Source organism: Chamaea fasciata, unplaced genomic scaffold (assembly GCF_029207755.1).
Source record: "Chamaea fasciata isolate MVZ Bird 193981 ecotype frontalis unplaced genomic scaffold, bChaFas1.0.hap1 SCAF_21, whole genome shotgun sequence".
Classification (NCBI taxonomy): Eukaryota; Metazoa; Chordata; class Aves; order Passeriformes; family Sylviidae; genus Chamaea; species Chamaea fasciata.
In genome coordinates, this window is record NW_027094106.1 from 138,756 (window position 1) to 164,593 (window position 25,838).

Consider the following 25,838-nt stretch of genomic DNA (forward strand, 5'->3'; position numbering starts at 1 on the left):
ACTTCATTTTTCCTTAGTCCAGGTTTTAGAGCTTTCTGTGTCCCTTGCAGCCTGTTGCTTGAGAACAGGTAGGAATATTCAGCCTGAGTGAATACTGGGAGCTCCTTTTGACTTGATGCTTGTGTCGTTTGTCCCATCTGTTCTGGTTGCTGACCAGTCTGTTGGCTTGTGCTGCTAGAAGTGTCAGGAGAGAATTTAGGCTGTTCTTTATGAATGCAGGAAGCCCTTACACCAGTCAGGATTTCCCCCTTGTAGATCAGTTTAAAGACCCCCACCTAGTCTTGACTTTCCCAAAGGGATCTTTCCCATCTGTCTGGAGTGTGTGATTAACCTGTGCCAGGCCACATGAAGGGCACCAACTGTGTTACCATCCCTCTCTGCAAAACTCACTTTTGCCTTCCCCATTTAAAATGCCAGCCCTGTCTTACCATGTCCATGCTCCCAGCCTGGAGGTGGTTGAGCTCCAGTTGGATGTGGAGGTAGTTCCTACAGGTAGGTAGTGCCTGGAGCTAGTTTGGGAAGCAGGAGCTGTGGCTGCACAGAGCAGACAGAGGACACTGATCAAATTAACATGATGTCTCCAATACGTTTGTATTTTGCAGATCAGACTTAGGTTCAGGCTTGAATTCAGGTTTAAGTGGATCAGTTCCCTGTCCCAGAAATCCCCGTTCTTAATCTCAGGGTGAATTGAGAAGATTTGAGTACCTGTTGCAGGTGTTCTTCCTTCCCTGTCCCATGTCCTTTTCAGCAGGAACAAAGTTGTACCAGGGCTTAACTCTGGCTTTCTTAAATGGGTGGGAGCTGCCTTCTGCAGCTGCCCAGCAGTCTGTGTGGTCTTCCCCCAAAATACTGGAGAATAGAAACCCTACATAGCGACTATTTCCAGTGCCCTTTCCTTTTTACAGTGTGACAAAACAGTGTAGTGAGTTCCCCCCTTTGATTTGTCTCCATGGGAGAAAGCAGGGAAAGCTCAGACATGGTCATCTTGGATATTTTTCTAGCTGGATTCCATGGCGTATCACCAGCAATGTCAGATGTGTTTTTTATCATGACCTGAGCCACCCATTTCAAGGTGTCTGGGAAATACTCCTGTGCTGGGTATCTGTAGGGCAGAGGGTTGGGAATGTGGTCTGCGCCATTTCCGGGTGGTGACAGATTCTAGCAGGTGAAAGATATGTGAAGTTGCTCTGTCCTGTTTCACAGGGAAAGATGCAGAGAGTAGTGGTGCCCAAAGGTTTTGATCTCAGTGTGCAGAGTGAGGATGCTTCACAGGGTCAGATGTACTGAAACAGATGGCTGGCTAAAAAACATCTTCCTTCCATTGTTGAACAATCAATCCTATGTTCTATTAGAGTAATGAATTTCCTACCTGACTGTAAATTGTGAGGCCATTGCCCTAGTAGGACCATACTAGAATTTTTAAGTATTTTCAGATATGGTATTTAGTAAGTATTTCTGCCCGAAAAATAAGCATTGTGGAGACTGGTATTCCAAGAGAAGCCACAACAATGTCTTTCTCCAATGTCTTTCTTTGTTGCTTGGCTCAACTGAGCTTGTGTCCAAGAGGATTAGATCTGGAATCTTCTGGTAAGGATCACAGAGTGGTCCTTTGCAGTTGTTTCCAAATAAGGTTGATTCTCCTATTTCCTGTCTTCCCTCTTCTAATGAGCAGTCCTCTTATAGAAGGTAGGGAATTAGTTATATTTTCTGTAAATGACCTCTGAAGCTCAAGTTGAATCTGCATCCCATCAGATGAAGAGGCCCCATGGTTTCCTGGAATAGAGTTGGAAAGAAAAGAAGGAAAGCGCAGAATTTCAGGCTGTCTTAAAACTCATTTAAATGTACAATCCAGCATGCAAACATGATTTAACTCTGGAATTGCAGAAAGAATATCTGATTTAGAGAACTCTGTAAAAGTATTCCCTTTTTAGATTGGACTAACTACTGATGGCCATTGCTGTCCTCAAGGATTCCTGAGCACAAAGATTTCAAGCTGATCAGTATGGTTTTCAGATACTGCACTTGAGCTTTCAAGTTTGGGCAAACTTAGAGAGGAGGACCTGTGCACTTGCAGAGGCAGAGCCTGGACAGGCATAGAGCTCCAGCAGCAGCAGCAGTTGTGGGATCACCCAGGGCATCCCCTTTTTAATCTGAGGACTTCTGGTTAATGAAAGAAAATATGATTAAATTGCCATGCTGTCAGTGCGTAGTGTGTTAGTCTTTTCTAGTACATCTAACATGACATTCAGATCACTTAAACAAACTGCAGAGTAGTGAATGGAATCCCTGGGGTAGACAACTAAATTCAAATGCCAACATTTTAATAAACTGAGTAGGGAAAATACATCTATAAACCAGTTTAGTGTTTGATTCTGTTTTGCTTACCCTGGAACTGGCTGCATTTGGGGACCTTGAAACGAAGCCATCCTGAGTCAGAATTCTTCTACCAGCATTCCTGGGAGTGTTTCACCTTGCTCCATGGAGTCAGGATATAGGTTACCTCTTATCCCTACCTACTGATCCTTGGGAACTATTTAGAAGAAATTGTATTGTCACAGAAATACCCTAGGTGATCTAGGTGCATTTTTCTATCTTTCAGGTTTCTCTGTGACAGTCAGAAGGATTTGGATGAACTGCTGGATTGCCTGCACCCCCAAGGAGTAAGGGAGAGCCAGCTCAAGGAGCGCTTGGAGAAAAAGTGAGCCTGCTCGTTGTTTTTCTGTGTGCCTTCTCCAAGTCAAAGCATGTCCTTGGCACAGCAAGCCTTGCCATTCCTGGGACAGCATCCCAGGCTGGGGTTTGATTGTTCCTGTGCTGAAGAGGGGAGAACATTCAGGTTGAGTAATTGCTGGTTTTCTTGGGCAGATTCTTGTTAAATAGCACTCTGAACAGTGAGGAAGTTCTGTCAGTCTTTAAATTGCTCCTTGAAACCAGGAACAAAGGCAGTGCTGGTTGATCTGAGCCAGAACTGCCATGTGCTTTCATGTGTCTTTCAAAGAACTTTCTGCACTGGTAGAGCTCATAGCTCTCAATGGAGACCATTGTCCCAGAGCCTGGCCACCTCCCAGGGCAGTGTTCTGCCTGCATTCAAAGGTTGGATTTGATTTTCCAGGTATCAGGACATCACACATTCCATCCATTTGGCTCGGAAACAGAACTTGGGCCTCAAATCTTGTGATGGCAACCAGGAACTGCTGAACTACCTCCGGAGTGATCTGATTGAGGTTGCAACGCGGCTGCAGAAGGGAGGCCTGGGATATGTTGATGTGACACCAGAATATGAAGCGAAAGTGAGTGAACAGGCAAAATACTGAACAAGACAAGTGTGAGATGATATTTTCTGGTCTTCAGTCTTTTTTCCTCAGACAAGAGGAGCAAGAAGTCAGTTTTCTTACTTATCCTTTAAACAATTATTTCAAGATGACACAACTGATGGTTTGCGGTGTAGGTGGGTCATAATGTTGGAGCTGAGTGTCCTGTTCAGTTCTCCTGTTTCCATATGCTCATGACAGACTTCTTTATGGAGCAGAACCCCATAGCTGATTTTTATCTTCTGTATCAAAGCCAGCATGTCTTGTTGAGACAGCAGCAATATGCTGATTCCGTAACCAGGTGTGACAGGTAACCACACTTCATTAGGTGCCACGGGTGTCCATTTGCAGACTAACTTTCAAGCAGCAGAGACAGTAATACTCAGTTGTTATGAGGTCATATGCTTTTCCCAACAGGTGTACTCACTGGAGAGCCTAAAGGATTTTGGAGAGTGTGTGATTGCACTCCAGGCTGGTGTTGTTAAGAAGTTTCTGCAAGGTTTCATGGCCCCTAAGCAGAAGAGAAGGAAACACCAAGGAGAGGATTACATTGCCAAGGCTGAGGAGATAGATGAAGACAAGAAAATGGCAGAAGAAGCCAAGGTATTGTTTACCTCAGGGCTCTGTTTTGGTCTTGCAGTAGAACTCTTTGAACAGTAGCAGGATATTTCATGGGGTACTAAATGTTGAGCAACTTCCTCCCATTTCAGATTTGTAGTTGAGTGTGTTTGGTGTTTATGGGGCCAGTTGTTCCCTGTTTATTTTGAGTAGTAAATGGATGGAGAAAATAAAAATACTAGTGAGGAGTTCCTTAATTTTCTCTCTGTGAACAGGAAATGAGTCAAGTTCCTTCCATACAGTTCTGCTTGAATAAAAGTACATTATGAAGCATTTTCACAGACCTTAATAGGAGTTGTATCTGTCAGAAAGGACTGATGGTGTTTTGGTCCACAAAGAGAAGGAGAGACATGCTGAGGTTCTGGTGACTGCAAGGGAGTGAGATTTAGGTAAATACCGCGTTAGGCAAAGGGAGATACAAGTTGTTGAATGTGTAGAGGCACTTGGAGAGATGTCTGGGCAAACAAGCTGCATGTGCCTGCAGGAGAAAAGTGGTATTGTGGGTCTAAATACGTATCCCTCCTATTAAAAGGGATGGAGATGAGGTGCAGAGGGTTGGGAAGGGTACTGCAGGCGCTTGTGCTGCACCAGTGTTTCACCTTAACAGGGGTACTTGTGTTCAGGGGTAGTTTCCATGCACTAGGTTGAACAGGATATTAATGTCCCATGATAGGACTTGCCCCACTGCCCTCAGCTCTGCCCTGACTGATCACTGACTTCAGCAGAGGCAACAATATCAGAATTGGATCAGCTGAAGTACTTGAAAGTCCCAAGATAAAAATGTAGTATTTCTTCACCTATGTTTACCTGAAGGGAGCAGGCAAGAAACGTGGAGAGAGACTAATTTACAAGAGCATGTAGTGACAGGGACAAGGGGGAATGACTTCACACTGATGGAGAGTGAGCTTAGAGTGGATATTGGGAAGAAATTCTTCCCTGTAAGAGTGGTGAGATCTTGGTACAGGTTTCCCAGAGTAGCTGTGGCTGCCCCATCCCTGGAAGTGTTCCAGGCCAGGTTGGATGGGGCTTGGAGCAACCTAATAGAGTGGTCGGTGTCCTTGGCTATGGCAGGGGGTTGGAACAAGATGATCTTTAAAGTCTCTTCCAACACAAACCCTTCTGGGCATCTAGGACTGATGCTGGGGGAAGTTTTTTTGGTGTGGATCTGTGGTGGTTTTTTTAAAGCTCCTGTCAGTATGTGCTGAACCTTTGTTTGAACATCAAGTCTTTGCTAAGCTGTACTGTTGCTGTGTTAGCAGGATAATTTGGATAGACACTAGAAATTTTCACATTCCTCAGTTGGCCTGAAGTATTTAAACTTTGCTAATTTTGAATCTTGCCTCCTAAGTGCAAGGGTAATGGGAGGATGCTGTATCCTGAAAGCTCTCCGCAGAATGGAGTGCTGTAAAAATTGGTGAGATCTGAGGCAGAAAGTGCTTGGATTAGCACATTTCCTGTTTCTACAGCAGCACATTATGCCTTACTTCTGTCTGCCTTAGGTCTAACCATGGGGGCTGTACACTCAGGGTAGCATCAGATTTACTACAACACAGTCCCGGTGTGTGCTTGTACAGATCTCCCTTCCCCAAGCACTGGCTTTAGTGTCATGCCAGTCTCTCTGGAATGTTTATTTATGCAGTGTGGTGCTTACTATCTCGTTCAGACTTTTCTAGACCTTTATGGTGGTACAAGCAATGTTCAACTTTTTTGGAGTTGTTCATTGGTTTGTTTGGTTTGGAAAATTTTTTTTAACCGCAGTTTATTTGGAATAAGCTTTCTTTTTGCCAAAGCAGAAAACCTTTACAGATGATCTTGAAAGAGCAGCCTAGTTCTTAGATACAGTTATCTGATGAAAATCCCTGACTGCCAGGCAGACTGTTCTGAAGAAAAATCTCCTGCATAGGCCAAGAATTATGAAGCCTTTTGAGCCAGAACTGCACTGGGAGCACATAGCAGGTAAAATACAGCATAGCCACACTGGAAAAACACACTCAGTGTACTTCCAGACAATAGAGGAAGAATTGCAGCCCTGTGGTATGGGTATGTCTCATTTTCCTTGTGAGAAACAAGTTATGGCTTAACAGACACCCATTTGCTGACCTAAGTGTCTGTACTAAGGGTTCCTGCTGCCTCAGCTGCATTGCTGGGGCTCACACTGTTGAATGGCAAGGGATTGCAGTGAGACCTGGCTTGTGGCTGCTCCTGAAAATCAGGCTGGTGCCTCTGTTGATGCAAACATTGCCATTTCCAGTGGCAGTAGCAAGCTGGACTGTCCCAGAACAGGACAGGGAATATGTGACCTATTTGCAACATGACATTGCATCACAACAGCATGAGCAGAGTGAAGAACATGGGTGGGTTACCACCCCTGTGAACCACGCCTGTGCAAGGGGAGAGTCAGTCTGCACCTGCACACAATCCCTCAAAGAGCGGTGTCACAACCAAGCGATTCCGGTTTTAGCTGTTCAAAGGGGTTTCAGCTCAGGGTGTCAGGTGAGAGCCTTTGTGTCTGGAGGCTTGTCTATTAAATAAGGTGTTTTCTGTCACTCTGAGGTTGACACATGACTGAGGACTTCCCCTTTAATTTTGGGGGTTGCTTTTTGTTTTGTTTTCCCTGCTAGGTTGCTCCTATCCATTCAGGAGGGGATTTAATAACTTCTTCCAGTTTCCCATTTCGCCTTGTTGGCAGATGGAACTCCCTTGGTACTGGTGCTGTTCAAATGCCAGTCTCCTGATGCTTGCGAAGCGAGGCTAGAAATCTGTTAAATTCCACAGACCTGGGAAGAAATATCTCAGCAAAACTTGCCAACAGCTTTTGCAGATTTATCTTGGCCCAGCAGTTACCTAGTATGTTAACAGCAAAACCCACGGAACAATTCAGTTCCTTGGAAAATCAATTACACAGCATGCAAAGCACCTCAACAGTGCTCTGCAGAGAAAGAGCGCAGAGCTGGGTAACCTCCACAGTGGGCTGGGCAGCTTTCCGTTTGTCTCTGGTGGTTCTCCAGGATCCACACCAGCAACGAGAGTAGGGATGTTGGCATTTCAGAATAGTTTGTGTCTTTTCCGAGCATCTAATATATGCTGTACTTCCTCAAATTCAGTCAGAGGAGAATGTGCAACTCTGCAAAACTCCCGGGTTTTGTTTGGCTCCCAAATTGCTGTTAGCTGCAGAGTTTAGATTTTCCCATCTGACACTTCACTGTTTGTTTTTTCATTCTCCTGGGGTAGAAGAAATTTAATTTGAGGCCTGTTATGTCCCTGTCGTGTCTGGGCCATCGCCTCATTGTAGAGCACAGGATTACTATTGGAGAGGGACATGGCTCTGCATAACTTCTGTCCTGTTGCATTTCTGATTTATCAAAATTATATTTTCAAACCTCCTGAGCTGGATGTATGGCCAGCTTTGGCCTTGCTCCATGCAGACCCTGGCAGCTGCCCTGGTGCAGAGTTCATCTTTGATGCTGTCATCCTCATTCCCAGTTTCTGGGATTTCATATAAAACTGAGGCCATCCCATCTCAGGGAAGCAGCTGCGTTCATATTTGGGGGTCCAAATGCCTGTGCAGTGTAATTGTAGCTGGTGGTTTAAGCTGCCACCTGAGCAGCTCAGGGACCACAGGGGTGTTGCTGAGGTCCAGGTGCCTATCTGGTACCCACTGGAGGGCAGCACAGGCCACTTCAGTCCTGCTTCCATTGTGGTTGCCAGCTGTTCTGCAGTTTTCATCCCACATTTTACAGTGCTGGATTTCTGCCGTTTATTTTCTTAGCCTGCTGATTATTTGGGTTAGACCTTCAGAGCAAGAATTTAGTGGAGTTCATGTAGGTTGATTCAGCCTTACCATGAAATGCAAAATGGTCGACTGTTCTGAACAAACTGTCTGATCCAGGGAGACTGGATATGGATAAACCACAACCAGGACTGCTGAGGTGACACAGAAGAAAAGAAATATCAGAATTGAGCTTTGGTTATGAAGGGTCCCAGCTAAGGGATATAAAAACATCTTTAGACTGAAAGGAGCTGGGTCTGTGCATCATTGTAAGCTGTCTGTCTGCAGGTTGCTTCAGCCATGGAGAAATGGAAGACAGCAATCCGTGAGGCCCAGACCTTCTCCCGTATGCATGTACTGCTGGGGATGCTGGATGCCTGTATCAAGTGGGATATGTCAGCAGAGAATGCCAGATGCAAAGTGTGTCGCAAGAAAGGTATGCGTTCCTGCCCCGTGGAATTCCTATTTGTGCAACAGTTGGATGCCGTCACCTCTCTGCTCTGCTTAGGCAACGTGTCCTTGTAGTCTGTCACTCTGACTGTGGCTGTAATTTAAGTTCTGAATGTCAGGATTTACAGTAAGCAGCATTGATCTCTCAGAAACATTTGACCCTGACTCCAGTAAACCATTCTTACGTAACCAGTACACAGTATTGCAGAGCTGCTATCCCTTGGATATTTAGGGTCCTTGGACAAAAGTCATCTACAAACTCTTCTGGGAACACATGTTCAACTGTCCATTCTCTAGTTTCATTTTTGGAATGGTCTTTGGGTCTCTGAGCCTTGTCAGATAATTCTGTCTTTTAGAAAAGAAGCAAGCAAGGAGAGGTTGGGAAGATGATTATGGGGAAAGAGAGGTCGGATGTTGCTGCTCTGAGGCCTAAGTGGGAGCAGAACTGCTCAATGAGCTGGGGAGGTCACCAAACAGGTGACAAGGGCATATTTTCTCTGTGTGCACTGTAGAATGAAGGGCTTTAGAGTCTTCCAGGTGGAGGGTGAAGTAGGAGGGGTGTCAGCGGAGATGGGGTGCCGGTATTTGTTCTGCCATAACCTCTCCTGTTGGATGGGTGCCTGGAGGAAAGAGCCTGGTGGTACATTCTGCTTTACCACTTTTATATTTGCTGAAACTCTAGTGGGAAATGAGGGCAGGCAGAGCTCGGGGGACTGCTGGGCAGCTTTTGTTTACCACAAGGCTTTGTCATCCATCCCTTCAGAGAAAAAAGGGCTGAACTGGTGCAAAATCTGCCTTTACTGCAGAACTTCGGGAGTATTCCAAACCTGTGCCAAAACTATCCTACCTGCTGTTGAGACGAGTTTCTAGGCAAAAGTTGGGGGGGGCTCACCTGAGACTAACACAGTAGTTTCACAGAAATTAAGAATTGAGATGTTTGAGAACGACAAGCTGGCAAGCCTTCTGCACTTTCTTTTTCCACTTCAGTAAAAGAAAGCTGGCTCAAGAAAGCAAGCTTTCCCTGTTTCCCTTCATCAGTGGGAAGGACAGAGAGAGACTAGTCCTGCTGCATACTGATTTTCAGTGTAGCCTTGTTATCCTGAGTAGAAAGAAGATACCATGTAGGTTAACCAGACTGAACATAGAACAAGAATAGCTCAATTTAGCTTACAGCTCTGCAGCCCTGTTTGCAGCAAACTTCTGTTTCCCCATGTTTGTCTGGATGGAACCTCTGTGGCAGGTCTCTGTCTTTGCTTCCAGTGAAATCTTTGCAGGGTGAAGGACTTTGCATTGGTTTTGTTTGTTTTTAAATGCTGTTGTTCATAAATATAGTGGTGGAACAGAAAGAAGGGTCCCCAGGGAAGGCCATCAGAGAAAGGGTCGCTGCCTTCAGAGGAGACTGCATCTTTCTCTTGCGTAGTCCTGCCCTCCAGCAGTGCAGCAGCTTCTGCCTCTCGGGTTTAGTGAGGCTATGGTCTTGTTACAAGTGAGCTGCACTTTCCTAGGTGAGGATGACAAGCTGATCCTGTGTGATGAGTGTAACAAGGCCTTCCATCTGTTCTGCCTGCGGCCAGCACTCTATGAGATCCCAGATGGGGAATGGCAGTGCCCAGCATGCCAGCCTTTGACAGCCCGGCGCAGCTCACGAGGCAGGTGAGTGACCTTACTGCCTGTGGCCTTGTCATATCACAGTCCTGGACCTCTTTTCACAAGACCTAAACGAGCCTGGAGCGAAGCCCCTTTATAAGGTTTGAAATCACCCACTTAAAGCAGCACTGGAACAGAAGAAAAGCAGTTTTTTCAGGATGTAAATTTTGCACACATGTGTTGTACTGATACATTACAAATTAATGGGTTTTAATAAATAACTTGGGTTTGGAAATGAAAACATGTGCAATAAACTCAGGATTATTGTTTCCTTTGAGCAGCTGGTTGGGTTGTTTCTTCATGTAGTTGGGGGCTGCAATTCTGTGGGTCCCTGGGCTGGGTTACTGGAGTGTTCCTGTAAGCTAGAGCAGACATTACTCCAGGCTGCAGCTCAATCCCTACTCTGCTATGACAAGTCAGGCTACAAAATGCCATCTAATGGTTTTCTGTACCTGATAATCTTAGCAAGACAGGAGCATCTTGCAGTGTGACAAAGGGAATGTGATTTGAGGAGGTGTCTCAGATAGGAGTAGTTGCCTCCAGACTGCAAGGAGTTGGATTGGTTTTTTGAGTTGCAAGCTGGAACCTTAAGCATTTTACAGTGAGTGTCCTTTGCTGGCGGTGACTGCTGCATCTCTTGGTGTGTCAGTGAGGTGAGGCTGTCAAGTGGCACTTGATGCAGAAGCAGCCAGCAGATCCTCCCTGACAGAGCAGAAGCACAGTAGAGGTGTGCCAGCCAGTGCCGTGCAGGTGGTGTATGGCCTTAAAAGTATTACTTACTCCCTGGACACCATTTAAGAGTTTCTAAGCTTGTACAGAAATGACAGGGCTTAAGGGCAGCTGTTGTGGCCTGAGTTCATAGTTACTTTGATGTGGCACAGTCACCTGCAAGCTGCTCAGCTCCTGGCCCAGAGCCATCTTGGAACACATGTCCTGTTATCTGCTTTCTGCTCTTGTCTTCCTGACTGAGATAGGAAAAGAATGTCAGCCTGGCAGGTCTTTTACCCTCTGTGCTTTGGAAGTTTTATTCCTTTTATTCCTCAAGATCATCTTTCTCCAGGGGATTTAGACTCCCACAGCAGCCTTGCCTGTGTCCTCTTTTGCCTGTGCATGCTGGTTTTTAATGGTCTGAATGAGACCCCACCTGCAGTGCTGCCTGTAGCTTAGGGATCCCCAGCATAGAAAGGATATTGACCAGTTGGAGCAAGTCCAGAGGAAGCCACCTAGTTCATATGAGGGATGGAGCACCTTTGCAGTGAAGGAAGGCTGAGAGAGTTGTGATTGTTCAGCCTGGAAAAGAGAAGGCTTTGGGGTGTCGTAATTGCAGCCTTCTAGTACCTGAAGGGAGCCTGCAAAAAAAGATGGAGAGAGACAATTTACAAGTGGGAATGACTTCCTTGACAGAAGGCAGGGTTAAACTGGATATTGATTGAGAAGAGATTTGTTTCCTGTGAGGGTGATGAAGCCCTGGCACGGATTGCCCAAAGAAGCTGCCCTGGAAGTGATGGAGCTTGGAGCAACTTGGTCTAGTGAGAGGTGCCCCTGCTGTGGTTCTATGAGTGATTGAACAGACACAGGTGAGAACCCAGAATATGCTGGGCAGGGAGTCTGCATGGCTTCTGACTTCAGCATGTGAGGAGCCTGACATTCTGTTCACCAATCCATTTCCCATGGTATAAAGAAACCAATCTATTTCCTTTAGTATAGGGAAAGTATTCCAGCAGGAAAAAGAGCCCCTGTTGAAAGTCTTTAGGCTGGGCCTGCAGACCTGGGAAAATAGTAAATCGTCCTCTCAGGGAGGAGTAATTACACAGCAATCACAGTCTTAAAATCCCCTGTCCAGTGGTCATGGTGCCTAGAACACCAAAAAATACCCAGATTCAGCTGTTGGGAATTTTCAGCCCAGATATTTAGCTGGGCAAGTGGCCTTTGAGCTGTAGCTATAACTTGATACTCTGGAATACAGCAAACTGCTTTGGGCTGAGCCTGGTGTTTATTGTACAGCCCAAATAATACCAGGGCCCCCGGGGCCACTGATGCCCAGGCTCTTGTACCACAAACACTTATACCTGCCTTCTTCTAGGAACTATACAGAGGATTCTGCTGAAGATGAAGGTGAAGTAGGTGAAGAAGCTTCTGATGAACCAGATGCTGAGGAGGAAGAGGAGGAGGAAGAAGACTATGAAGTTGCTGGACTGAAATGTAAGGCTCTGACCATGTGGGGAAATAACAGAAAATAGTAACCCTCCTGACCTCAGTGTCTGAAATACTGATCTTCTTTGGGACTTGTGCTTTTCCTCACGCAGAGCAGCTATAAGCCTGGGAGATATTACAGGGCAAGGCTTTGGCTGTGCTGTGGTTACTTGGGGAGCTAGAGTAAACCCTTGGCCGTTTGTGATGGGGTCAGCACTAGCAAAGATTGAAACTGCTCATTGTCCAGTAACTTCCTGGGGACACTGATGATACTTTCTGAAGGCTGAGAGGGGTCAGTAGAGACTGCAGTGGAGTGGGGGGGTCAGCAGAGCCTGCAGGGAGCCAGCTCCAGCAGTTCCTGGGATTGGCAGTCTCTGTGCCTACAGGATTTGTTGTACACTGACTGGAAGCCATTTAAATGAGCACTCACCACAGCACCCTCTCCTTTCTTTTTCCCCACCGGTTCATAACTGCTTGAGTGCAGGAGGTCTAGTGATTTGGCAAGAAGGCATTTTGAAATAGGACTAGCACTTCCTCTCTTTATTCCAGTGGAAAGGCACATTGCACCAGGTGTAGTGTGGCCTGGACCACCACCACTCTTTGATTGCCTACAGAGACCACTTGAGATGCATAACTGGAGCGTTCTTGGGCAGCTGGGAGGAATAAAACACTGTTTTCTAGACTCCTCAACATCTGCTTCTTCACCTAAACTTCTTCTTTGGTTTTAGTGGGGTTTGATTCAGTCTCAGTTGGGCAACTTGCTGCACTGAAAAACTCAGTCTGGGAATGGCACACTGCCAGCATTTGCTTTTTGTCAAACTGTCCTTGACTGACATAACATTAACTGCAGGTTGTCTTAAACAGAGCAAATAGAATCCAGAGACTGGGACTCAGAGGATTATCCCGTGTTTCCTGGGTTTCCCTCCAGGCTTGAGCTTTGATTCCCTTACTTTATTCTGGTTTCAGGGAGGCTCACTGATACCATAGCTGTGCACACTGCTTGTTGTCCTGCAGTGTATCCATGTCCACACTTGGAGTGTGTTCAGCCTGTGTTGCATGGCCAAGGCAGAAGATGAGCCAAGCCTTGCAAACAATAGCAAAAGAAGGTTACAGTCACTAAAAATAAAGTGCTAAATGCAGCCCCTGGCTTGAGAGAGCATTAACGTTGAAAGGTCACTGTGGAAAACTTTTGTTTTAATAGAGAAGTCACATTGATCCTCATGGCGTTTATCCTGAGGGATCTAACCTAGAATGTTGGATTCTCAGACATTTAGCACGTGCTGCACGCTTAACACACAAACAGAGTGACAGCAGGTGGACGTCCCCTGGCCCCACCGCACACCCAGCATGATTTATGGGATGGGGCTGGATCAGAGGCTGCAGCTGAGGTATCCAGTGTGCTGGATACAGCTTGCTCAAGGACTTGGGATCAGGTGTAAGGGGTTTGACATGGGAAGGCAAACATATTCTCCTTGTACAGAGGGTCATGGGAGAAACTTAAGACAAGAGAATGCGTCAGCATGCTTGCATTGCCACCAGTGTGGAGCTCTGAGAGGCAGACTCACACAGGCAAGTGCCTTTCTGTAGGATATAATGTGGTAGCCCCACATTACATCCTATGGAAAGGCGGATTTTATTCTCGGGGTAAAAAAATCCCATTGTTTCCCACTTGTAGCATGTGGAACAGCTCCCAGCTGCGGAAATTTGATACTCCCCCTGCACACAGTTCGCTTTTCAGGGGGGCCTACCAGCTGGCTTATCCCACTTGTGTGGGCCACTTGGAAAAGCACCCATTCCCAAAACTGTGAGGAGCAAAGGGGCAGGAGGAAACTCCAGGTTTCTCATCCCAGTGCTTTCAGAGGGTATGTTGTAGTGCTGTTTGAGACAACTGTCTCCTCCTTTCATTGCTTCCTTGTCTCTCCCTCAAGCCTTGATGTGTTGGGGTCTCTTGGTGCTGCAGGCAGAGGGGTTTGCTCTCTCCTGCAGTCAGTGATCCAGGAGCTCCCAGGTCTGCCTCGGAGCGTGAGGATCTGCTGTGTGTGAGTACCCTGTAGCAGCAAGTTGTTGCTAGCCATGGCCTCTTTGGGCAGGAGATGATGACCCACAGATCCTCTCTGGAGAAGGTGTGAGAGTGCAGCTGACATGAGGATGGGTGTTCCCTGGGCTCACCAGCTTGTGTGGAGCTCAGCCTGGTGTGCGAGGCAAAGGGCTGGTGGTGTCTGCTCCCAGATGCACTCTAAGCCCATGGCTTATCTGTTTCAGTGAGGCCCAGGAAGGCAGCCCGGGGCAAGCAGGGCTCCATGTACTCCTCGAAGCAGGGAAGGCACCAGAGGAAGAAGCAGACACTGCACCCTGCACGGGGATCCCGGCAGCGCACAGCACCTGTCAACGGTGCAGACATTGATGAGCTGGTAAGAGCCAAATTGCTCCCTGGAGACTGCTCACCTCGTGAGTTATAAACCAAACAGGTGGCACGCTTCCTCCCATCCCTTTGCAGAGAAATACCCTGAATCCTAGTGGAAGCCCAGACTGGGCTGAGTTAACAAAGGAGACATACCCTTAAGGGCCTGCTGCAGACTGAGCACAGATATGCCAGGCATCTCTCCCCAGCCACTTTCACACATTGTCCCCCTGAGCAGCAGGCAGCCTGCAGCTTGTTAAAGGGTTTAAAATAGTATCCGTATGTCTCTGCAAAGTGGTGGGGGAACTGAGGGGGTCCTGGATGGCATAGGAATGCCAGCAATGCTGGACCCTTACTTCCCAGCCTTGGCCATTTTCTGACAGTTGTTGTCCGTGTGGTCACTCCCCAACTTCCAGGACATAATTTGGCTGGTTTAGGTTTCACTTGATATTTAAAGAACAAAACCATAGGCTCTTGCACAGAGCAGTCTGTGCATGCTGGGTGGGGGGGAGCTGCAGCGACTGTCTCTGGGGAGCTACACGCCATAGGGGATACGTGAGGATACTCCAGCCCCGCAGCCACATCACAGTGCCCTGCAGCTCTGCCATCTGTCCCATGAACATCAAGCACTAGCAGTGCTGGGTGTGTCCTGTCACTCTCCTTGCTCATGGTCTGTGGGCTCACTGCTGCTCATGCTAGGTCTGAGGGACTGGCTTGTGTTCTGTGTTACACACTGGAGGGCGAGCAAGCCCAGCATAGGCAGCCCAGCCAGCACAGAGGGATATTCCAGTGGGGAAAATCTTATTGGAACAGCACACTGGCTCAGAGAAGAAGACTCTGCCAGGATTTATCATTTGTCTTGGGAAGAGACCAGAGCTGTGTCAGAATAGTGAGTGCCCTCTGCCATAGAGCCTTCTTGTCATTCAATGTTTCCTCAGCAGTGATGCCCCACGAGCTGAGCTCTGGGAGCTGAGGGGATGTCCCCATGCTGGGTGTGACCTCTGCTGCGTCCCTGAGCACATGACTGACTTTGTGTTGAGCCTGCGTGGGGACTGCAGCACTCGGGGAACCAGCTGCTCCCTGGCATTTGAAATGGCACAGTCAACTCTGCCAGGGCAGAATGGCAGCAAAAGTGCTTTTCCATCTGCCTCGGGTGCTGCTCGCCACAAGCTCAAGAGAAGGCAGGGAGAGGGAATTCACGTTCTCCATTTGCTGGTATTTATTTTTTGGCTGCTTGTTGTGATCATACTGTCTTTGAACTTATTTTGAAAAAGCCACCTGCCACCAGAGGAGAGCTGGGCAGTTTGTGGGCTGTTCCCACCAAGCTCCTGAATGGGGCTGCTGTCTGAACCCAAGTGGCTGCTGCATGTCATAATCACAGAATGGCCTGACTTCGAAGGGGCCCTAAATGCATCTCATTCCAACACCTCTGCCATGGGCAGGGACACTTTCCGCTAGACCAGGTTGCTTCAAGCCCTGTCCAGCCTGTGCTTGAACACTGCCAGGGATGGGGCAGCCACAGCTCCTCTGGGTAGCCAGTGCAAGCCCCTCACCATGTTCAGAAGGAAGAAATGTCCTGGCTGTGCTAAGAACTAGCTCCTTTGGCTTCAGGGCTGTTTGCTGAACCTCAAAGCCTATAGCAGTTCCCTCCTTTTAACAACACCCTTTGTGTGGGCAGGTCCTTCAGACAAAGAGGACAGCGCGTCGCCAGAACCTCGAGCTGCAGAAGTGTGAGGAAATCCTCAGCAAGCTGATCAAGTACCGCTTCAGCTGGCCCTTCAGGTGTGGGCAAGTGGTGTCCTCTTCTGTGGGTAGGACTGGCTGCAGACAGTGTCAGGGTGTGGGCTGGCTGTGGTGCAATCCTGCCAGATCCACCTGGGAGACTTAGAGCTCCAAAAGCAAGCATATCTGGGTAGAAGCTTCCCCAGAAGAAACCACCATGTTCTCAGACTTCTGCTGGACTGAAGACATGGTGCCCTTCTGAGGTAGCAGGCAAGGGGCTGATGCAGGATGTAGGTGTCCTCTGCTGCCTCCAGGATTTTTGGAGCACTGAGGGAAGGGATGGACCTTCCCCATGCCTGAACCAGCTGCCTGGGCTCCTGGCACATTGCCCTGCCATAGGGCTGATGTATCTGTAACACTGTCACAGTGTTGCTTGGGATTGTTGCACTACTGTGGGGCTGCAGGTCAGGGGTGCCACAGGGGTGAAGGGCTGGTGGGACCCCACTTCTCTGAAGTGGTACCAGGGTCGGCATTCCCTTCCTATCCCTGTGGCCCTTCCTTTTGCAGGGAGCCAGTGACCACGGAGGAAGCTGAAGACTACTTTGAGGTCATCAGCAACCCCATGGACTTCCAGACTATGCAGGGCAAGTGCTCTTGTGGCAATTACCGCTCCGTGCAGGAGTTCCTCTCCGACATGAAACAGGTGTTCTCCAATGCCGAGCGCTACAACCAGAATGGGAGTCACGTATTGTCCTGCCTGGAGAAGACAGAGCAGTGTTTGATTGACATGGTGCACAAACACCTGCCAGGCCACACATATGCACGCAGGAAACGCAAGAAGCTCTCTGCCAGGTGCCAGGGACTAGAGGAGCAGGAAGGGGACAGTGAGTCAGACCCCCTTGAACATTCCCGGGGGCGAAAAAGGAAGAAATGAGGGATGGGGAGACTAGGGGAGAGCCAGAACTGGAGCAGGCCTTCTGGTGCTGCCAGGCAGTCGGATGGGTTGTCTGGAGGGAGATGAGAAGCAGCGGGCACTTCTCTATTAATCCAGCCTTCCCTTGGGCCCATCCTAGTTTTAATTTTTCTGCAATTTCCTCAAGTATTTGGTCATCCATTGAGTGGCGATGACTTAAAGCTTCCTCTGAAATCCACAAAGTTCATCATGGTCTGTCCTGTCAGGAGGGGAAGGCGGGAGAGCAAGGGGAGGGCCTGACCAAGCTTGTCTGGGCTGAGGAGCACCAACCAGCTCCAGCTCAGGCACTGTCAGTTTCCTGGAATGAATCGCTTCCTTGCCTCTGCAAGCAGCCGGAGCGTGGTGGGACCATCTGCTGCCAGTCATGTCAGCACATCAGCCTCAAGCTGGTGCAGAGGGGAATCGTGTTGCTCCACAGAAGGACTGGGTGCCATCAGGCCAATGGGCTACTTGAGCTTCTTTGTATATATTTTTATGGTGTTAATTCTGAGCCCCAGTTTTGGGCTCTGTGGGGCAAGCAAGCACTTAGTTGTACCGTGGTCCGGCTTTCACCAGCATCCCAACACCACTTCTCCGAGGTGCTCCTGCTTTCCCCTCCTTGGGGAGCAATCCCTGGAGGTCTCAGTCCAAGGAGGGCTCTGAGCTCAGCTCCCCACCTGTACACGCCAAGAGGACGCTTCCTGCTCACCTGGACCTGCATGTGGTCGTGCAGCCCTTTGGATGCCCCACGTGCTAGCAGCAAACTGGCGAGTGTGGGTGTCTGCACAGCCCAAGGACAGCTCCAGGGCCAGGGGAGCAGCAGAAATGTGCTGTGTAACTTTTTAAATTAATTTTCTTAGTTGAGAGTGGCTTGTTTCTAGCTGTGATCTTGTACAAAGAACACCTGTAAGATACCCTTGTCTTGCTTTGGCACATGTACAGTTTATATAAAATCGTGTTTGCTTTATATTTTCTCCTCTTTAAAACTCATTTTCCTACCAGTAGCAGGAGTTGCATCAGGGGAGTTTGAAGGGGGAGAGGGGGATCCCAGTCCCTCTCCGCCACACTCTCACAACATTTTGTAGTAACGCTCTTGTTCCTGTGCCATGGCCCAGCACCAGCTCCTGCTGGCCCAGATGCTGACTTTTCCCTAAGAAAAGAATTTGTTTTCTCATTCTCTCTTCTTCTCCATCATGACAGGTTTGGATCATACAATCAGGGCTTGAACTTCTTATCCCAGAATTGTTTGATTTGGAATAATTGGCCAGGGGGCTGTTCAGTGCTGGTTTTGTAACAGAAAAGCAGAAGCAGCTGTTGTAGCTCCTGGGATTTGAGAAGAAAATAATCGTCAATTACAAATTGCAGCCTAGTTTTGTGAATGTTTTAGGTTTGGGGTTTTTTTAAACAGGTACTTGTTTTCAGTTCTGGACTGTCAATGACTGCAGATGAGGCAATTTTCCAGCCCCTTCCCTCTCCTCAGCCTCACTCCCTGCCCCACCAAATAGCACTGACATTTGTATCTCGCACGTCCCTTCAGAGGCTGTTTTGTCCTGTTTCCTAGAGAACATTTCCTGCAGGTCCTACACAGTGGAACCTTTGGAACTGCACGTTTTCTAAAAATCAGTGTCATTTGTGGGGAGGGGGTTTCTGCGAAGGGCTGTACTTGTAATAAATTGGAAACTTAAGAATAAACATTATGTACTTGTGTTTGTAGATGCAGCTTGTGCGAGTTCTTTGTAGGTCCCTGTGTTGGTGTGGGATCGTCTGAGATGGCTCTCTTCTGCCTTCCCAGAGCCACCACTGGACATTTATGGAGCACAAATGGAGCTGCAGAGTAAAGGAATGGCGAGTCAGGATCAGATCAGCGTCCAGGCCTGTGCTGGTGTGTTCTCACCCTTCCCAGGGACAAGGAACAGGGCTGTGCTCTGCCTGCTGCTGGAGTGGGCAGCAGGCCTTGTTCCTTGACCCCCTGCAGGGTGCTAGTGTGACATTTGTCCTCCTGTTTCATTCACGGTGCCACTGAGTACCCCTGGAGGGACTACAAAGGGAGTCCCCTTTGTGGAGCTGGGGATGGCGAGCTGGGCTGTCTCTGCTCTTTTGCCCCAGTGTGGCCTGGCTGCCCCCAAAGCCTCTTCCCTCATGTTGAAGTGTGTTCTGCAACCCAAGCCATGCTTACAGTAAGGATTATTGCTGCTGTGTCCCAAGCCCCCATCCTGATCAGCAGCCCAGTCAGGACACTTGGAGCTCCAAGGGCAGCATGGCTGCAGCGATGTGACGTGCCATTGCTCATGACAGTTGTGAGGGGGTTTGGCCAAAGCTTTGCTTGTTTCTGCTGGGAGGATGCGGGTTCCTGGGTGGCTTCATCCTGCTCCTCACTCCAGATCTGAGCTGGGAGTGTTTCAGCCAGGCCCCATACTGCTGGGCAGAGAAGTCCTGATAGGTGTGAGGACTTGGCCATGGGCAGATGCTGTTTTCCCTGGAGAAGCCTTATCCCCTTTTCACAGGAGGTGGTTTGGCTTGCTGGCCATGCAACAGGACCTGGGTGAATCTGAGTGACTCCAGCTGGGACGTTTCCAGGCCTCAGTGCAGAGAGCTCACAGCAGCATCTGCTCCAAGATCTTTTTGGAGACTTGCTTTTTATAGCAGCCCCTCCATGGCATCAGTGTCCTGTGCAGTGCTAGAAATAGCTGTCCTCACACCTGGCAGGGCAGTGTGGGGGCTTGGCGGGCAGCCGGGGCCCTGCTACCACCATCATCAACCCTGCTGTACTCACTGCCTGAACAAACCCCAAGGGCTCCTATGATTGCTTGAGTTCCAGCATGGCCTTGGGAAGACCAGACCTCACTTTGGCACCCTGGGTTTCCTCTTGGCTTAATTTTCAATCAAATAGATATTCTGGGTAATGGGGGTTTTGGCAAATTCTCAGCGCACAGTGGCTTTTCTACTGCTACTCAAACCTGAAGGGAGTGTCCATCCATGTGAGAGAATGCCACTTGTCTCTTGCTGGGGGTTTATTGGAGGCAGGTGTTCGGTGCCCTTAGGGCTGCTCTGAGGAGGATAGGAGATGGAATGCAGGGATGAGCTTGTGTGGGGGTATACAGAAGGAGGCTGAACCCCACAGCACGGGGTTGAAAGAAGCTGTGACTAGGAGCCACTGGTGTCCCTGGGCCAGTCCTTCCGTGTGACAGCCCCACTTTGCAACAGGCTCTGTGGAGCTGTCTCCTGGCCACGCTCAGCTCTCAGGACTGGGATCCTCCAGTGGAGCCAGCTGGGCTGCTGGGGCCGATAATGGGCAGTGGTGGGCGCCGGTGGCCCCTCTCAGGCCCGATAGCAGAGGCCCGTTGGGATGGGTTATCTGGGTGAGCACTCCAGAGGCAGCCGCTCCTTAGCAAGCTCTGGGTGCTCAAGGACAGCCTGTCCCCAGGGGTGCCGCCAGCCAGGCACCAGCACTGGGCCATGTGCCTGTCACACAAGGTGAACCAAGCTGGCTCTGGGCTTAGCACCCGTGGCAGAACACAGGGAGAGAGAACAGGCTGCCCTGTGCCCTCTTCCCAGGCAGCACCTGCCCAGAGCCATGCCCAGCTTCCCAGCTGGACTTTGGAGCCTGTCCCGCAGCCAATATTGACTCTCCTGCCCCAGGTCATGGCTCTTTTCTCTGCTCAAAACAAACTTTCCTGTGGCAGCCAAGGGAGCTACAGAAACTGTAGCCCACCAGTCCTGGGGCCAGGTAGGGTCCCTGTCCTAGCATCATCATCATCACCAGCCTGGGAAAGGGGCTGGATGCCCAACAGCACAACCAGGGGTACCCAAACCTGGTGAGAGATCCTCCGTGTCCCCCCAGTGACACTACATGGGTACTGGGGGGCTCCTTCACACCTCGTCCACCACACCAGTTCCTGGGGGAGGAAAAGGCTTTCCTCAGCTCAGTGACCTGACTTCTTCTGCCTTCCTGGCATCCCCGGCAGGGAGCAGATTAAAAGTGCTTCACCACATCAGTCCCAGCGTCCCAGCAGCACAAAGCCCTGTCACAGCTCGATGGTGAGTGAGGGACCCTGACCCCGGACCCTGCCCCCACTCCAGCCCTTGGGGGAGTCTTGCCCCTGTCCTCCAGCCACAGTTTGATAGTCTGAACCCTAAAAGCTTCATCAAATGGGGTCCGAGGGCTATTGGGGTGAGCAGTGGGTGCCAGGTTGAGTGCTGGAGAGAGGGTCTGTTGCTGGATTGTTGCTCCCTGGACAAGGGTTCACCCTCCCTGGAGCCCAGCACTGCCCAGCCTGCAGGCTGGCTGATTAGATGATGGACAAGTCTAAGCATCAGTAGAGCTGTGTTGCCCCTACAGGTCCTGACTGCCACAGGCACTGTGCTGCCTATGCCCCTGCCACAGACCCCTGCCCACTTCTCTTTCCTAGCACTGGGAACCCCTGGGACATGCCTCGGGACAGCCAGGGAAAAACAGCCCCACCAAACCCCTGCAGAGACGAGCTGACCCCTGCCAGCACCTCAGGATGTCTCGGGAAAGGGTGGGCAGTTTCCCCCGTCCAAGCCCCTGCAGAGCCACCCTCCTGCCTGCCCTGTGCCCACCAACCCTGGCTCCCCACCCCAGCCCCACCAGCACCAGCTGAGGCTTGAATTTCCCTCCGGACAATGGGGAAGGCGAGCTGGGATTGTAACCAGAGCAGGGGATAAATAAAGCTGCCCAGAAGTTTCCATTACCCGCACCTCAGGCTACTGCGGGGGACATCAAAGCTGAGCCCTCTCTGCCCCAAGGTCCTGTGCCCCCAGCCCATCTCCCTGGCCCCTGGCCTGCCCTCTCAAAGCCCCTCAGTCTGGCATAGAGGCTCTGGCAGCCGATGGCACCGACACAAATCACCTTCAGAGCATGGAGTGGAAAAGATGATTCGTGACAGCACAGGAAAACCCTCCTCCTCCTCTTCCTCCTCCTCCTTGCCGGGAGCCAGAACCGGCCCCAGAGAAGCCACGGAGGGGAAAAGGATGGTGGCACCCACTGGTACCACCTCCTGCCAGAGAAAGAGGCATCCCGGCATGGCCTGGCACGGCTTGGCCCGACATGAAAGCTCCCAAACTGCGGTGAGGTCCCACGGGGGAGCTCTTGACCTCCTGGAATCCCTGCAAACAGCACCAGGCTCGCATCAAATAACACATCCATTTATTGGTTTTTCCACTTCTCGCAGCTAATGATCAAAAAAAAATTTAAAATAAATTACAGAATTAAATAAACACGAATGGATTTTTCCTCTCCCTGGCCCATCCCCACCATCCCCCAAAGAAAGCGTTAGAAGAGTCACTGGATTTGGCAACAGCAACAACAAAACAACTTCTGGGAAAAAGCAGCTACTTGTCAGTGAGTGGTGCTGGGGGGTCCTGCAACCTGGCTTCCCTAAACCTGGGAGTGTCCGTCCTGCCACCACACAGCCCTTGCCCTTGTCCCTTACCCGTGAGGCCACTTCTCCAGGTGTGAGGGGCAGCCCCCCTCTCTAGACGTGAGTCGGATTATCCAGGTACGGGTCCGTCTTGGTCATGTGCAGCATGACTGTGGGGGCCTTGTAGTGGCAGTGTCCCCCGCCACAGCTGACTCCACTGCAGGGCTTACCCTGCGTCCTCATGCCCAGCCGCCTGTTGCACAGGCTCTGCCAGGTCTGCAGCGTTTTAGAGCTCCACACCCACACCCCGCTGGTGATGCCCACCACCAGTGACATGAAAATCTTTACCATGAAGACAGCCACAGTAGGCACCGAGGCCTCAAGGGAGCAGCTGGCAGCACGGCGTCCAGGCAGGCGCAGGCAGCCATGCTCCAGCGCCCGCAGCATCCAGTAATCCACGTTCAGCCGCTCATAGAAGTAGCAGACAATGACACAGGTGGCCGGGACCGTGTAGAGGATGGAGAAGACCCCAATCTTCACCATCAGCTTCTCCAGCTTCTCTGTGTTGGTGCCACCTGTCTTCATGATCTTCCGGATGTGGAAGAGGGCAACAAAGCCAGTGAGGATGAAGGAGGTGCCGATGACCAGGTAGCAGGAGAGGGGGATGAGGACAAAACCAGTCAGGGCACTGACGTCCATGCTCCCCACATAGCACAGCCCCGTGAGCTCATCCCCTGCCACCTTCCGCATGGTGAGGATGACAATGGTCTTCATGGCTGGGATGCCCCAGGCAGCCATGTGGAAATAACTGCTGTGGGCCTCAATGGCCTCGTGTCCCCACTTCTTCCCGGCAGCCAGGAACCAGGTGAGGGTGAGGACAACCCACCAGAGAGAGCTAGCCATGCCAAAATAGTAGAGGATGAGGAAGACAATGGTGCAGCCTGTGCTCTCCAGCCCCTCCTGTATGATGTAGAGCTCACCATTCTCCCGGTCGCAGGCAATGTTCTCAGCCCCAGCCACAGAGCGGATGATGAAGGCCACAGAGTAGACATTGTAGCACATAGAGAGGAAAATTATGGGCCTTTCAGGGTACTGGAAACGGTGGGGGTCGAGCAGAAAAGTGAGCACGGTGAAGGCAGTGGAGACGAAGCAGAGGGTGGACCAGACAGCCATCCAGATGAAGGCAAAGTCCTTGTCTTCCCGGGACCAGTACACATCCACTCCCGGGGAGCACCTGGGTGCGCACGAGAGGCTCTTCTCCACGTACTGGAACTTCTCAGGGTTGTTGCAGGCCCCCAGCCCATTGGGTCCCCGTCCCTCGGTAGCAGTGCCAGGTGGCCAGGGCCGGGGGGCCACAGGCAGCATCCCCTGTCCCTTGTGTGGCTCAGCAGCTGAGGCATTTTCAGGGGCCTCCATGCAGAGGGCATTGGGGTCGTTCTTAGTGGGCAACCTGCCACAGTCAAGTGACTCAGGCCAGCCGAAATTGAACTGTTCCATGATGGGGACGCACTTGTGGCGGGCCTGCTCACACATGGGGCGGCAGGCAGGGATGCTGGCGCTCACCTGATCGGTGCACATGGGTGCGTAGAGGGAGCAGAGGAAGAAGCGTAGGTGAACGTGGCAGCCGTACTCCACCAGTGGGGCGAACTCGTGCAGCTTCAGGGCGGCCTCACGCTGGCTCTCGTGCCCCAGCAGGTTGGGCATGCGGGTCAGGTTGTACCCGATCCCACGGCACATCGGGATGTCCACAGGCTGGCACCGCGCCGCGCGCCCCCGCGGGCCTTCCAGACCCGCCAGCTCCAACCCGCGACCGCCCACCCCAAAATGCCACAGCACCCACAGGGCCACCCGCAGCCGTGCAGCCGCCATCGCCCGCCGCCCGCACCGACCCCGCGGCTGCTACAGCTCCGCCATCGCCCGGCCACGCTGCCCCCGCCGCCACGGGGCCGATCGCTGCGCTGCTGGAGGCGCCCCGCCGGGGCAGTCCCCGGCCCGCGCCATGCGGCGGCGGCCCCGCCGACCGCCCCGCGCCGCCCCGCGCCCGCCGACACCGGCAGCGCCCGCCGAGCGCCCCCGCCCCGCCCCGCCCCGCCCCGCCGGGCGTGTCCGGGAGGGGGCCGGACGGGACGGGGAGGGGCGGGGGGCGGAACCCACGCGGGGAACCGGCGCCGGGACCCGCGCGCTGCCCTGGAGCTCCCCAGCACTGGGACATGCGGGCGGGAGAAACGCAGTCACACACATACACGCACGCACACACACACACGCGCGCACGTGCATAAACAGTACATTTACACACGTGCGCGCTCTCGCACACACGAATGAGTACGTGTTCATGTGCACTCACACACGTAACACACACTGACAGACATGCACACGCTGCTACACATTAATACACACACACACGTCTACATACACACATGTGCACATTCTAACGTGCAAATGCCCGCGCACACACACTCCCACACATTATCACATACTAAAACACACTAACACGCACTAACACTCAGAGACATATCTACGCACTAATGTGCACATGCACACACACATTAACACACATGCCGATACCGTATCCATGTCCATGTGTACACACACATACACTCACATGCACATGCCCACGCATGCGTAGACAAGCACAAACGTTAACACATGCACACACACGCTAACACATGTACACACATACACTAACATACACGTGCACATATACTTACAGACAGACACACGTGCACACCACCAGCCAAGCCCCGCACACCCACAGGGGCACGCACTAGCACATGTGTGCACACATACACCTGGGCACAGGATCACACCCGAGCTCACGGCTGCCAGGACCCGCCGGGTGCTGCCAGGTCCCCGTGTCCCCGCAGGGTGTGTGTGAGCGGCTGAGCACACCCGGGCACACCCAGGGCTTACTGTTCCTGGGGGAGGGACCCTCTCCCCGCAGGGTGACGTCCCTCAGTTTGGGAACACAAACTGCCGCTTTGGTGCCGCCGCTGAGAACTGAGGAACTCACAGTGCACGGCACACGGTGCCTGTGCCCCTGGGGTTGAGGACCTGGTAGGACAGTGGGGACTCCGGGAAATGGCTCAGCTGCAGTGCCCACAGCACAGGCCAGGAAAGCCGTGCCCCCGACTGAACGACAATTAAGGGCAGGCACGGGGCAGGGGACAGCAGTGTCACTGTAAGGCCAAGGCAGCTCCTGGGAGATAAGTCAGGGTGGTCAAGCTGGGGCTGCCAGACTCCAAAATCCAATGCCCCACTCACAGGGTGACAAATTACATCCAAGGCACAGGGAGGTGTTAAAAACACTCTGGGGGTGACAGCACCCCGGAGGACAGGCTGTGCTGCCCAGGCAAACCATCAAAAGGCGCCACCAGCAGCCACCCACTCCTAGGAG

General features: G+C 51.1%; 2 protein-coding genes across 3 annotated transcripts in view; one reads left to right on the forward strand and one right to left on the reverse strand.

Moving 5' to 3' along the window:
• Nucleotides 1-18,776, forward strand: part of BAZ1B (bromodomain adjacent to zinc finger domain 1B) — a 44,496-nt gene extending 25,720 nt beyond the window's left edge. The window contains exons 11-19 of one of the 2 annotated variants that reach the window (XM_066202172.1): nucleotides 2,600-2,698; nucleotides 3,113-3,290; nucleotides 3,729-3,914; nucleotides 7,987-8,134; nucleotides 9,654-9,801; nucleotides 11,879-11,997; nucleotides 14,251-14,399; nucleotides 16,068-16,171; nucleotides 16,679-18,776. In XM_066202172.1, coding sequence (XP_066058269.1) covers nucleotides 2,600-2,698; nucleotides 3,113-3,290; nucleotides 3,729-3,914; nucleotides 7,987-8,134; nucleotides 9,654-9,801; nucleotides 11,879-11,997; nucleotides 14,251-14,399; nucleotides 16,068-16,171; nucleotides 16,679-17,045 — 1,498 coding nt within the window. In that variant the 3' untranslated portion in view covers nucleotides 17,046-18,776. The remainder of the gene's footprint in view (nucleotides 1-2,599; nucleotides 2,699-3,112; nucleotides 3,291-3,728; nucleotides 3,915-7,986; nucleotides 8,135-9,653; nucleotides 9,802-11,878; nucleotides 11,998-14,250; nucleotides 14,400-16,067; nucleotides 16,172-16,678) is intronic. The other variant, XM_066202174.1, reaches the window with a different exon arrangement.
• Nucleotides 18,777-22,213: 3,437 nt separating this feature from the next.
• Nucleotides 22,214-24,313, reverse strand: FZD9 (frizzled class receptor 9). The gene has a single exon (XM_066202076.1). It carries the CDS (start codon nucleotides 24,311-24,313, stop codon nucleotides 22,559-22,561), a length of 1,755 nt encoding a protein of 584 aa, XP_066058173.1. The 3' UTR covers nucleotides 22,214-22,558.
• Between the last annotated feature and the right edge of the window lie 1,525 nt (nucleotides 24,314-25,838).

Coding starts and splice junctions, on each gene's coding strand:
- FZD9 (XM_066202076.1), bottom strand. CDS start 24,313: ATGGCGGCTGCACGGCTGCGGGTGGCCCTGTGGGTGCTGTGGCATTTT.